The sequence below is a fragment of the Magallana gigas genome, chromosome 9, assembly GCF_963853765.1.
Source record: "Magallana gigas chromosome 9, xbMagGiga1.1, whole genome shotgun sequence".
NCBI lineage: Eukaryota > Metazoa > Mollusca > Bivalvia > Ostreida > Ostreidae > Magallana > Magallana gigas.
In genome coordinates, this window is record NC_088861.1 from 35,266,892 (window position 1) to 35,280,257 (window position 13,366).

A 13,366-nucleotide genomic window follows, 5' to 3' on the forward strand; every position below is an offset into this window, starting at 1 on the left:
CGCTTTACAAAGTTATTCAAAATGACATGATAAAACAGGAAAAGTTTACATTATACTGCTAAAACAAAACACATGAAAATGATTTAGATTAACTTAGATCAGGAGAAAACAATAATCGCAATCGCCACGTTAAACCTCTCAGATATAGCATTACTCTAAAAAAAAAACGCATTTCCTGAAAAACTACGCGAGCTTATTCATAGATTTGATGTTTACCGAGTAAATCAAATTATATTTATACCGGTATATTTGTTTTAACCGGTATGATATCAAAATCAAAATAATTTGAACATACATGTAATCTTGACTATACACTAGACTTACTAAAATGTTAGACTTATTATTTAAAACATAACATTTCATTCCTTGTTGTGGAAATGTTTTCTTGTAGCGACCTTCAACCAGAAACAACGCTATTGATGATGCATTTTCTTAATAAATATTTAAAGTTCATACCGTTTGAATCTCTCAGAGTTATTGTATCCGTTGCATCTTTCGTTATATCCGTAACACCGAGAACAATTCGCAGGTCTGCTTCTGTAATGAATTTCCAGACACATGTCGTTGTCCTGTGTATAAAATACAATTTAGATTTTTAACCAATCGAATATTTGCACAGCAGAAGGATAAAAATCAATGCATATGGTTTTATCATTTATTACTAGTATTCATATTTTATGTTCGCATCGTAGCAAGATCCACCGGCACTTTTTAACCATATTTGTGCCACAAGGACGAATTTGGCAGATTAAATATATGTCATCGGGTTCGGAATTGTTTGAATTATTACAATATAGACAGATCCATAGGTTGTCCGAGCCGTGTCGGAAAGGTTTCACTTTGCGATTGTTTGATTTGTGTATATTCAATAAATGTAGTTATACATGTTTTCTTTGATTTCTGAAAGTTTTCGATTATTTTGTTTAACGTTTTGATAAATTGTCTTGATAGTTCTTTTTCATTTTGTTCGCAATACTCATGCAAAATAGTTACGTGTCTACAGTTTTGAAATGCCTTTGAAGAAGACAGAAACACATGACTGAAATTCAAAAGTACTTTCATTTTGAAAATTGAAGTTGCTTTTTTCCTGCAAATGATTAAATTGTAAATTGTATCAAATTCACTTATATGAATAACAATTGTAATGATTTTACTTCCGGATTGAAATGTATCATGTGTTTAACCAATCAGATGCCTCCATTTTTGACCAATCAGTGATAATCAGTATACCCAATAGAAATGATGCATGATTAGACCAATCAGTGAGAACTTGCAGGGTATATATACAGCCACCCTATCATTCTTAGTCAGTCTTCTGCCGTTGAACGACTCAACCGGTCTTCTGGCGAAACTCTTCGGTTAGAGTTCTACAGAACAGGGATTTGAGCTGTTTCGGAAAGCAACAGAATTGTTAGCTAGACCACTCAGTTCTTAACCCTGCTTCTATAACTTGTGTCTTAGTGACTTGATAGTGTCTTTGTGACTTCGATTGTGTCTTGGTGACTTTCGACTGACCGTGTATTGGTGAATTGATAGTGGTTGTGTAGCACAGTGGTAGCAAACAGAATTGTTTGTTTAAATCCACAGTCTACGGATAGTTGATTATAGGTTAATTTTGTATTTTGATTCTTGTTAGTTGTTCTACAATCAAATAGCCAAGGTAGGCCCTAGGAAAATCCTATTATTACTGCGTGTTCTATTGGCAGTTGAAGTCTTCGTTGCATTTGTTGATTCTTACTTGATTCTTAGGAAGGAAACCTAAGCGAACTCACGAATTATAAACTGCTTATTTTATTTGTAACTTGAAAAACCGTTACAAATTTGGTGGCAGCGGTGTTTGTATATCAAGTAAAATCTCTTGTTTTATTTCAAACGTAGTGATCGCCGTGAAATAGATATGAAGTAAATTTCAGTTTATTAGATGTTTTTATGCTAGTGAAGTTAAGAGGTTGTATAATTTGTTGAATAAAGTCCATGTAATTGTTTCATTTTTATCGACGATTGTTTATGACATTTTATGGTGGCATTATCTAAAACATGGCTATGACTAACATAGACGACATAGACAAAGAGATATCTTTTATTGAACAAAAACTTCAAGAGTTAAAAGATGAAAGTTTCAATATTCATAACGCTAGTGCTATAGATAAAGTTAACTCTGACACTCATGAGCCACAAACGAATAAAAAACCACGAGATTCGGGATTTGTGTCGGATTCTTCAGTTATAGACTATCACGGCGATGTAAAGCCTAAAACACGCCCTACTGCAAAAGTATCATGGCAAGATGAGTTGATGCCGGGTGTAAGGTCGCCTTATGACAAATACGACCAAGATCATTTTGCGTCAACCCCATTATCACAAAACGAACCAGAAAGTAACATTACACATCGCAGAAAATCTGGTCGGTTTAATGCAGTTGAGTAAAATAAGAATACGAGAGACTTAGGAGATAAAAAGTCTCAGTCACATATCAAACCTGCAACATTTGATGGCACAGGATCCTGGTTGGATTATCGTTCACATTTTGATGCATGTGCCATGCTTAATAATTGGAATGAGCGAGAAAAGGGACTCTATTTAGCAGTTTCCTTGAGAGGTCAGGCTCAGGGTATTTTAGGAAATTTGCCTTACACTCAGAAACACGATTATGCACTTTTAGTGATTGCCCTTGAAGAAAGATTCTCACCCTCAAATCAAAACGATCTCTATAGAACCCAATTGAGGGAACGCAAACAGATAGCAGCAGAAACTTTGCCAGAGCTCGGACAGTCAATTAAAAGGCTAACTAACCTAGCTTATCCTACAGATCCAGGAGATGTTAGAGAAACGTTGGCAAAGGAGCAATTCATAGATGCTCTTATAGACTCCGATATGAGGTTACGGGTAAAACAAGCAAGGCCATTAAACCTCAATGATGCGATTCGGCATGCTGTAGAATTAGAAGCATTTGTAAAATCAGATCGTAAAATGCTAGAGGCCGAGTCTCATTTAAGACCATTGCAAACAAATAAGTCTGAAAGTGTTCAAGTGACATCTGCAGATTCTCCTTCAAATAAGCTTTTTGAAGAACTTAAGAACGAAATAGTAAACCTCCGAAAAGAATGCAATGAAGTCAAACATATCCCAAACGTCCACAAATATCAAAAAACCCAATCCTGTTGGCAACAGAAACTGTTATGTATGTGGATCAAAGTATCATTTACAGGCAGAGTGTCCACAGGGAAATGTTAATATTGCTAGATATGATAGAAGTTCTCGATCACAATCGTCTCAGAGACGAAACAATACCTATGGTAAAAGACGTCCTGTACAGAACTCATTTAAGAGCATCAGGTCTAGGTGTTCTCAAGTTGGGATTCATCAAAATGATCCCGAAGCTGGCATGTATGTAAAAGCACTCGTTCATAGTGTTAACACAAATTTGTTGGTTGACACAGGGGCTACACTGTCTGTGTTATCAAGTAGAGTATATGAAACCATCAAAACAAAACCTGTATTGTTTCACACTGATCACGTAGTTTCATCAGCACGTGGAACAAACCTTACAGTTTTTGGGAAAACATTGATAAACATCAGTATGGGCGATACAACTGACACCCAGGAAGTTATTGTTACGGACTTATCTGTTGATGGGGTCATAGGATTGGATTTCATGAAAAAATACAAATGTACTGTTGATGTACCAAACGGGTACTTCAATGTGCAGGACATGTGCTACAAAGTTGAATTTGTTGGCAAGATAGGCTGTTTTAGAATAGCAGCTAAAGAAACAGTAGTGGTACCTCCAAGAAGCGAAGTCGTTACTTATTGTTGTGTTACGGGGTTCCCTGAGAGCTATCAGAACAAAGAAATATTGGGCTTAGTGGAACCAGCTGAAAAATTTGTTAAATCTGGAAAAGCTTTAGTAGCAAGGTCAGTTGGCTACTTGAAAAATGGTGAGATCCCCGTGAGAATGATGAACCTTTCCGAAGACAACCAGATAATATTTCCTGGTACATTTATTGCCAATTTAAGTAATGTCGAATCAGTGATTGATTCCTCTCAACCTAAAGAAAAGGTCTGTGACGATTTACCATCACATTTGCAGGACCTCTTTGCACGGTCAACGGTGCATCTAAAAACAAAGGAAGTATATGCTTTAAAGAAATTTTTAATCGAATACGCTGAGGTATTTGCGAAATCAGACAAAGATCTTGGACGCACATCAATAGTAAAACACACTATCGACACGCAAGATGCTAGACCTTTGAAGGAACCCCCTAGACGTGTTCCCTATCACTTGAAGAGTGAAATAAACAAGCAAATAGATGAAATGCTGAATAAAAACATAATAGAAAAGTCAGCAAGTCCCTGGGCTTCAGGAGTGGTTCTGGCAAAGAAAAAAGATGGATCATTTCGCTTCTGTGTGGACTACAGGCGATTAAATGCCACCACTGTCAAAGATGCCTATCCACTGCCTAAAATTGATGACTCTTTAGACAGTCTTTCAGGTTCAAAGTGGTTTTCAACCCTTGATTTGTGTTCGGGTTACTGGCAGGTTAACATGGATGACTCTGACAAACTGAAAACTGCCTTTGCAACAAAGAGGGGTTTATTTCACTTTAACGTAATGCCATTTGGCCTTTGCAACGCCCCAGCAACCTTTGAAAGGCTGATGGAGACAGTATTGAGCGGTTTGCAATGGCAGATATGTTTAGTTTACCTTGATGACATTATTGTTATTGGGAAAACATTTGAAAACATGTTAGACAACCTCCAACAAGTATTTGATAGGTTATTGTCATCAAATTTAAAACTAAAGGCGAAGAAATGTCATCTGTTTCACAAAACTGTACAGTTCCTTGGTCATGTAGTTTCTGAAAACGGGATCAGTACAGACCCATCTAAAATTTCAGCGGTAGAAGGTTGGTCAATCCCCGTAAACCTTACTGAGGTAAAGAGTTTTTTAGGGCTCTGTAGCTATTACAGACGATTCATACCAAACTTTGCTACAATAGCAAAACCCTTGAATAGACTGACGGAAAAGGGAACAAAATTTGTGTGGACCAAACCATGTCAAGATTCGTTTGATTCATTACGACGAGCACTCATCTCAGCACCAGTTCTTGCGCATCCTGATTTTTCAAGACCATTTATACTGGACACAGATGCGAGTGATGTGGCAATTGGAGCAGTTCTTTCCCAGGTACACAATGGTATGGAGAGGGTAATTGCATACGCTAGTCGAACATTGTCAAAAGCAGAACGCAAGTACTGCGTCACAAAGAAGGAACTTTTAGCTGTCGTCTACTTTACCAAATATTACAAACACTATCTGTATGGTAAAGAATTTCTAGTGAGAACAGATCACAGCTCTCTAAAATGGTTATTGAACTGCAAAAATCCGGAGGGTCAACTTGCCAGATGGTTTGAAAGTCTGAGTAATTTTCAATTTATCATTGAACATAGAGCGGGTAACAAGCATAAAAATGCAGACGCACTTAGCAGAATACCCTGTAGAAAAACGTGTGCCCTGAAGAAAAGAGTATGGTGAATTCTATTTTATGCCCACCATCTAAAGATGATGATTCGTTGAAGGACAAACAAGCAGTTGACACTGATATAGCTAGTTGTGTCGGATTACTTTACAAAATGGACGGAAAGTTTTCCAATGGCGAATATGGAGGCAGCAACTGTTGCTAAAATAATTGTGGAAGAAGTCATTACAAGATATGGGACACCCAGTGTGATCCATTCTGATCAGGGCGTTCAATTCGAAAGCCAATTGTTTTCAGAAATGTGCAGATTATTTAACATCAAGAAAACTCATAAAACCCCTTACCACCCTCAATCGGATGGTATGGTTGAGAGATTTAATAAAACTCTTGCCAATATGTTATCTGCATATGTTGATGAACATCACAATGACTGGGACGATCACCTTCCATACGTAATGATGGCCTACAGATCAGCTGTCCACGAAACTACATGCATGACACCAAACATGATGATGTTAGGTCGAGAAGTTGCTACACCTCTTGATATTGTTTATGAGATGCCATCATCCATGAAAAGAATTCCTCAAAACAGATGGGTTTGGGAACTGCAGGAAAAACTAGAAGAGGCCCATACCATCGTGAGAAAATTGATGAACGACAATATACAAAGGCAGAAATGGTACCACGACAGGAAACTCAATTGGCAATCATTTAATAAAGGCGATAAAGTTTATGTGTATTTTCCAAGGCGAAAAGCAGGAACATCGCCTAAGTTCTTTTCTTACTGGCAGGGTCCCTTTGAGGTGATTGAAAAATGTTCAAACGTAACATACAAAGTCAATTGTGGTGCCAGAGGAACACATCAGGTCATACATACTGATCGAATCCGACCAGTTGTGAAACAAATTTTGAGAGGAGAGCAATACAAAGAAGCTACCTCTAATAAGCAAGAAGCAGCCGCTTCCAATCAGATTGACGACAAGAAACGTGACAGTGACATGACAACAAATAAAAGACGTACAAAACGACCAGCCTATCTTGATGACTACTGTTCATGTTAGTTCTATTCTTTGTAGATCATGCCTAAAGTTAAGCTAACTCTCAGGGAAGAGTCTACAATGAAATGACCATTGTACTTCTGTTCAAACAGATTTCCCCAGGCACACCAGATGACTAAAACAGTTTTGACTATTACTAAAGATTACGAATGTTTAGTAGGAGGCACCTTTAAACAATCACTATTATCATATCAGTTTTTAATAAATGTTTTCTGACACTTATGTTTTATTTTGGAATGCGAGGACGCATATTTTTTCGAAGGCGTGGGTAATGTAATGATTTTACTTCCGGATTGAAATGTATCATGTGTTTAACCAATCAGATGCCCCCATTTTTGACCAATCAGTGATAATCAGTATACCCAATAGAAATGATGCATGATTAGACCAATCAGTGAGAACTTGCAGGGTATATATACAGCCACCCTATCATTCTTAGTCAGTCCTCTGCCGTTGAACGACTCAACCGGTCTTCTGGCGAAACTCTTCGGTTAGAGTTCTACAGAACAGGGATTTGAGCTGTGTCGGAAAGCAACATAATTGTTAGCTAGACCACTCAGTTCTTAACCCTGCTTCTGTAACTTGTGTCTTAGTGACTTGATAGTGTCTTTGTGACTTCGATTGTGTCTTGGTGACTTTCGACTGACCGTGTATTGGTGAATTGATAGTGGTTGTGTAGCACAGTGGTAGCAAACAGAATTGTTTGTTTAAATCCACAGTCTACGGATAGTTGATTATAGGTTAATTTTGTATGTTGATTCTTGTTAGTTGTTCTACAATCAAATAGCCAAGGTAGGCCCTAGGAAAATCCTATTATTACTGCGTGTTCTATTGGCAGTTGAAGTCTTCGTTGCATTTGTTGATTCTTACTTGATTCTTAGGGAGGAAACCTAAGCGAACTCACGAATTATAAACTGATTATTTTATTTGTAACTTGAAAAACCGTTACACATTAATAAATATTTCTTTTACAATTTTTATTGGTTTGGGGCACCTTCAAGAAATAATTTCCTCATACTTCAGCATTTTTTGTTTGCGTAGATAAGATTTTTGTGGTTAAAGACTTTCATTCATATTTGATGTCTGTTATTGTGCTATTACATTATAATTGTTCTGATCATATTTTACGGTAAGCAATATTATTCTACCATGTCTGTCGAAATCTCTACTGTCAATACTCAGGAGTTACATGTACATGTACGCACACGGGAGGCTGTTGAGGAAAAGAAAGCAGCCAATATAAAATGTGACCATGTGACAAGAAGGCACACAGGATGAATGACCATCTTTAAGTTCTCCTTAAAGATAGCTTAAAGATGCTTAAAGGTAGCTTAAAGACGATCTTTAAGCCACCTTTAAGCTACCTTTAAGCTATATGTGTTGCTTAAAGATGGCTTAAAGAAAGCGTAAAGATGGCTTAAAGGCAGCTTAAAGACTATCTTTAAGCCACCTTTAAGCCACCTTTAAGGACAACTTATAGGTCCTTAATGTCCAAACTTCTTTAAGCCACCTTTAAGCCACCTTTAAGCTACCTTTAAGCCACCTTTAAGCCATTGAAAAAATTTTATTTCAATAGTGTGCTTAATTTCCAACAAAATGTATTTACTTTATGAAAGAAAAGGTATTAAAACGGTTTTTGTTCTAGAAAGAAAAATGAAAAAAAAAACACAAATAAAAACCCGGCCGCGGCGAGAATTTACTAGCATCACCACACTTCCTCTGCGCCACGGCAACTTACATATATTTGAGCGTTTTTATATCCTATATATCAGTGGATATTGAATCACTGTATTGAATGTGTTTACTTGAAAAGATTTTGACAAACCATTCAGTTTGTAACAATCAATTATATCTAATTTATAAATTACATGCATGCGTGTATTTAGAATGAAATACGGAACTTGGTCTTCAGTGAACAAAAATATATTATACCTAAATGGAAACCGTTAGGTTCACTATAGTAGGCTTTCTTAGTTAATAAATTTAAACCGAGTAGATATACGTTCATCTAATTTATAGCTATAAAAATGTAAGAAAGAAAATGAAATCATTTCTTTTATGAAATGCATTGATACTATTAGGGTATTTGTTCAATTTCCCGCAATTTCCCGGTTTTCATGATCGCGGCGCCGTTCAAATATGTTTAAATATTTACATGTAATTGTATGTACATGATTTTTAAACTATCAATTCTATAACAAACAAAATTACCAATTACCGGTGACGTATTTACTGCATGTGGCAATTGCAATTGACTTGTATATACAATTGTATGATGTGCCAGGCCGGGTATATTTGACATATTTACCCTTATACATATATTTAAATAATCAACCACTATTTATGATCACCGGTACATTAATTAATTAGCCTCAAGATTTTACTCTTACATACATGTATCGTTAATTTGTAGACGTAACATCTTTGAAACCCAGAGCTAGGAAATAATACTTTGAAAATGAATTACAAATGTAAATTAACTTTTATTCACTAGACTTATCGTATACTCGTACATACTAAGATTTTCAACGCCTTTAGAAACCCTGACGTGCACCTGGGCACACGACACACCTGTTGTGTATATCTTGTATATTCTGTGTTAGTTCCAGGGGTTTTCTTAAGTTGGACAAACAATATACTTTAATTAGATATACACAAACATGCACCTGGGCACACGACACAACTGTTGTGTATATCTTGTATATTCTGTGTTAGTTCCAGGGGTTTTCTTAAGTTGGACAAACAATAGACTCTAATTAGATATACACAAACGAACAAAACTATGTCTAGACAAACAAAGCAGTAATATCCTGCCCGATATAACAAAGGCAGTTGAGAGTCTTTTCATCTTTAACATGTATCTAGCAGATCTAGAGTTAGAAATAATGAAAATTGAAAAAAAAAATACAAACCTTAAACCGATTATCAAATTAAATCATGCATTTTTGGTTCATTATCTTTATTTTGTTTAATAACCGGAGGAACAGAGAGAGAGAGAGAGAGAGAGAGAGAGAGAGAGAGAGAGAGAGATTTTTCACCGATTAATTTATAATAGGAAACAAACATACTTTAATTAGTTTTATGCACATATTAAGATACAGAGGCTGCGCTCATTCCTACAATAATTTTGAAACCCCCAAAAAATTATAAAGAATTTTATAACGGCAATCTGTGTCCATCGGAGCGGTGCTGATGATAGCGATCTGTGTTTAATGGAGCGACGATTAAAACCGCCTGGAACACCCCCCCTTCCTTGGAAATTATATTATCACTCGGATGACCCCCTCCCATCTCTATAAAAGAGCTTTTGCATTTAATATTGTTTTTATTGTTCAGCTTGATCAATATTGACTTAAAGGCCACTTAAAGACAGTGTAAAGGCAGTGTAAAGAGAGCGTAAATGCCACTTAAAGATGCTTAAAGATGGCTTAAAGGTGGCTTAAAGGTGGCTTAAAGAAGTTTGGACATTAAGGACCTATAAGCACTTGCTTAAAGGTGACTTAAAGGCGGCTTAAAGGTTGTATAGCCTTTAAGCTCCTTTAAGTCACCTTTAAGCCACCTTTAAGGACTTGCTTAAAGATGGTTTTTCGCCCTGTGGCAGACAATAACAAGTTGTTAAGTACTTTTTTCTTAGATAGGGTTTACAACACAATAGCCTAGCTACTCTCAAACTCATCATGATGTACCGGAAAGGTATCGTATCGTGTGAGAAACGTATTGTTTCAATATTGCTGCGTTATCGTATTTAGCATACAATATACTGTGTCAACTCTAAACTACGTTATTGGATTGAAATACTGTAGCGCAGTTTTGGCTGTGACTAGATCTTTAATTTGCTTCACTGCATATTCATGTTCTGAGGTCCAATGCCATTCTATATCTTTCTGTGTTAGTTTTCGAAGAGGCTCGCAGATGTCGCTTAGTTTTGGAAGGAACTTAGCTAGGTATGTGACAAATTCTATGAATCGGTGTACGCTGGTAACATCAGTTGGGTTTGGCATATCAAGGACTGCCTTTACCTTTTTGGGGTCTGGTTTTAATCCTTCAGCTGTTATAGTATGACCGATGAATTTGACCTCTGATAGGCGAAATTTCATTTTGTCTTTGTTGAGCTTCAACTGTTTCTCTCTGCATCTTTCCATGAGCTGCATAAAGTTTCTGTCATGATTTATTTGGGCTTCTGCCAATGTTTTTCCCTCTCCTATCACAAGTATGTCATCGAGTATGCTTTTGACTCCCAGTACCCCACTAGTGCTTGGTGCTGGCGACGCTGAAATTCCTCCGGTGCTGTGTTGATTCCATAAAGGAGCTCTCGTAGTCCAAGCGGACATGCCAGAACCCATCCTTGGCATCGAGAACGCTGAAGCATTTTGCCCCTTTTTGAAAGCAAGTGGGACTTTGCGGGATGCATGGATGACCGGTTTTACAGTTGGATCCACTCGCAGATGGTAATCTTCTTCCAAGATCCCCAATCCTGTAAAGACATCTTGATATGCGCTGCTTATTTTTTCTCTTGTCAACGTGTCTGATTCTTTTACTTCAATGATGTTTTCCTTCTGAACCTTGATCAGTCCTAATGCTTGTGATGCTTTTGAACCAAGAATTGGTTGACAAGGTCCATCCAGTACAACAAAGTCTGCTTTGTACTTTCCCCCATTCTTTGGATTCATGAATTTCATATTGCATTTTCCCAGTGGTTTGATGGTTGTATTGATGTACATCGATAATATTTGGTCAGTCTCTGTGATGACATTGATGGTATTCAAGTAGCTTTTGGGTATGATATTGCATGTTGCACCACTGTCTACTTGGAATTTAACATTCTGTCCATTCACTGACATGGAGGCAAATACTTTATTTTCATTTCCTTGGTTGATGGCATTAACTGATTCACTGCTGTATCTAAGGTCTACGCTGTAATTGGAGTAGTAGTCGTCTGAGTCAGAATTGTCATCCTTTTCTTGGATATGGTGAACACTTGATTTGACTGAGTTATACACTTTCTCAAAGTGGTGGGGTTTGTGACATTTTCCACACTGGTGTCCACATGCTTTGTCATGACGATTCCCACAGTACTTGCACTGGATTGGATCATGTCTGTAGTGTTGTGGCTGGTGTCGCTGTGGTGTTGGTTTGCTGAAGCTCTTCTTATGAAAATTCACAGCATATACGGATGTGCCAGCTGCCCGAGGTTCTATGTCCTTATTCTGGGCCTTTGAGATCCCTGTTAATCTGCATACTAGTATGCATTTGTCCAAGATTCTAATGTCTGCCAAGAATTTATCAAATGTATCGCCCGACTGTTGACTTCGGCTGTAGAATTTGTACCGCTATACTGTCTAATTTTTCTTTGGATCACAATGTTTGTCAAATTCGGGAAGGATCATTTTTACTGTTATATGTTTTTCTTCGATGTTGACTTTATTACCGTGCTCGTCTGTTGTTTGGAAGTTCATTGTACTGTGTATTTCCCTTTCCTTGCGGCTTCGGAGGTACAGCAGGAGTTTTACCATTAGAGTTTCCGGTTTTTTATCCATGCTAATATCTACGTATAGCTGGACTTCTTCCTTCCACTTTTTCCATCGAAATCCATCGTTTCGGGGGGTTGTAGTACGTTTTCCATTGTTTCGGTTTTGGCGCGTTTTCAAGAATAACGAAATGTATGTTTATCACTTAATGTGGCTAGTTACACAAATGTTCCGCAAGCACAGGTGATACACACAGGTTCTCGACTTCTGACACCATGTTTCAATATTGCTGCGTTATCGTATTTAGCATACAATATACAAAAGTCTGTGTTAACTCTAAACTACGTTTATTCAGGTAGGTCCATTACAGAATATAGCCAAACATCGAGCCCGATCAAATATACTTCATATTGTTACACGTATCGTATCGTATGAAAAAAGTTCGATACCGGATAAGAAACGTATTTTATCGTAAAAAGCGTATAAGAGCCGTATAAAAAGCGTGCGAGAAAATAAGAGCTTTTTATGAGAATTTTACTTCCCGGTACGTAACGAATAACAACAATTCGGGGGGGGGGGGGAGGTGTGTAAAATGGCCGGAGAATTTTATTTCTGCATTTGCTTAAAAAAATATCAAAATGATAAATTAATTTGACCACAAAATATAAGTTCATTCTTAACATATATATATTTTAAACATGCATAAAAGACCAGTACCGGTCAATGAGCTGAAATTTCCATTCTAACTATTTAAAAAAATGCAGACATAAAGAAAATTCTAGATTTTCTTTCATTTCATGTGATTTTTATCTTTGTAAAGATACCAACTTTTCAGGTTAAGAACAATATACACAAGTTCCCGGTTTTTACACCTGGCCGCGGTCACCTGTTCACCTTACAAGCCCGGCGGCGCGTGTGTATACTGCTGTGTAGCAGCGTGTGTATACTGTTGTGTTTATGTTGTGTAGTTTCTGTTGATCCAGACCAATTTAAGGAACACATCTTTTTAGATATACACAAGTAAATGCGATGTAGATTACCAATTAACTGGGAACTCTTATCCCATATAGTGATGGCATATGAGATGTATTTGGATTCATGGAATTTAAAAGAAAATGTAAAAACACAAAATGAATATTCTACTGACATTTTATAACGTTGAAATAATTATTGAGAATCTCGGAAAATAAAATGCTTATTTTGGTGATTAATGCCGGTGCCGAGGTAGCGAAAATGCAGAAAAAATACAAAAATGCAAAAATAAGAGGTTAAACATTGTTACATGTAGTAAGAAGGTTTATTTGCAGAAAAGAATTTCAGAGAGAGAGAGAGAGAGAGAGAGAGAGAGAGAGAGAGAGAG

At 37.0% G+C, this 13,366-nt stretch overlaps 1 protein-coding gene across 1 annotated transcript in view; it reads right to left on the minus strand.

Annotated features, from left to right (window-relative positions):
- The window catches only part of LOC109618080 (tolloid-like protein 1), a 76,248-nt gene that overhangs the window by 39,002 nt on the left and 23,880 nt on the right, over positions 1–13,366 (minus strand). The window contains exon 3 of the mRNA XM_066072284.1: positions 457–569. Within this exon, the coding sequence (XP_065928356.1) occupies positions 457–569 (113 nt within the window). The remainder of the gene's footprint in view (positions 1–456; positions 570–13,366) is intronic.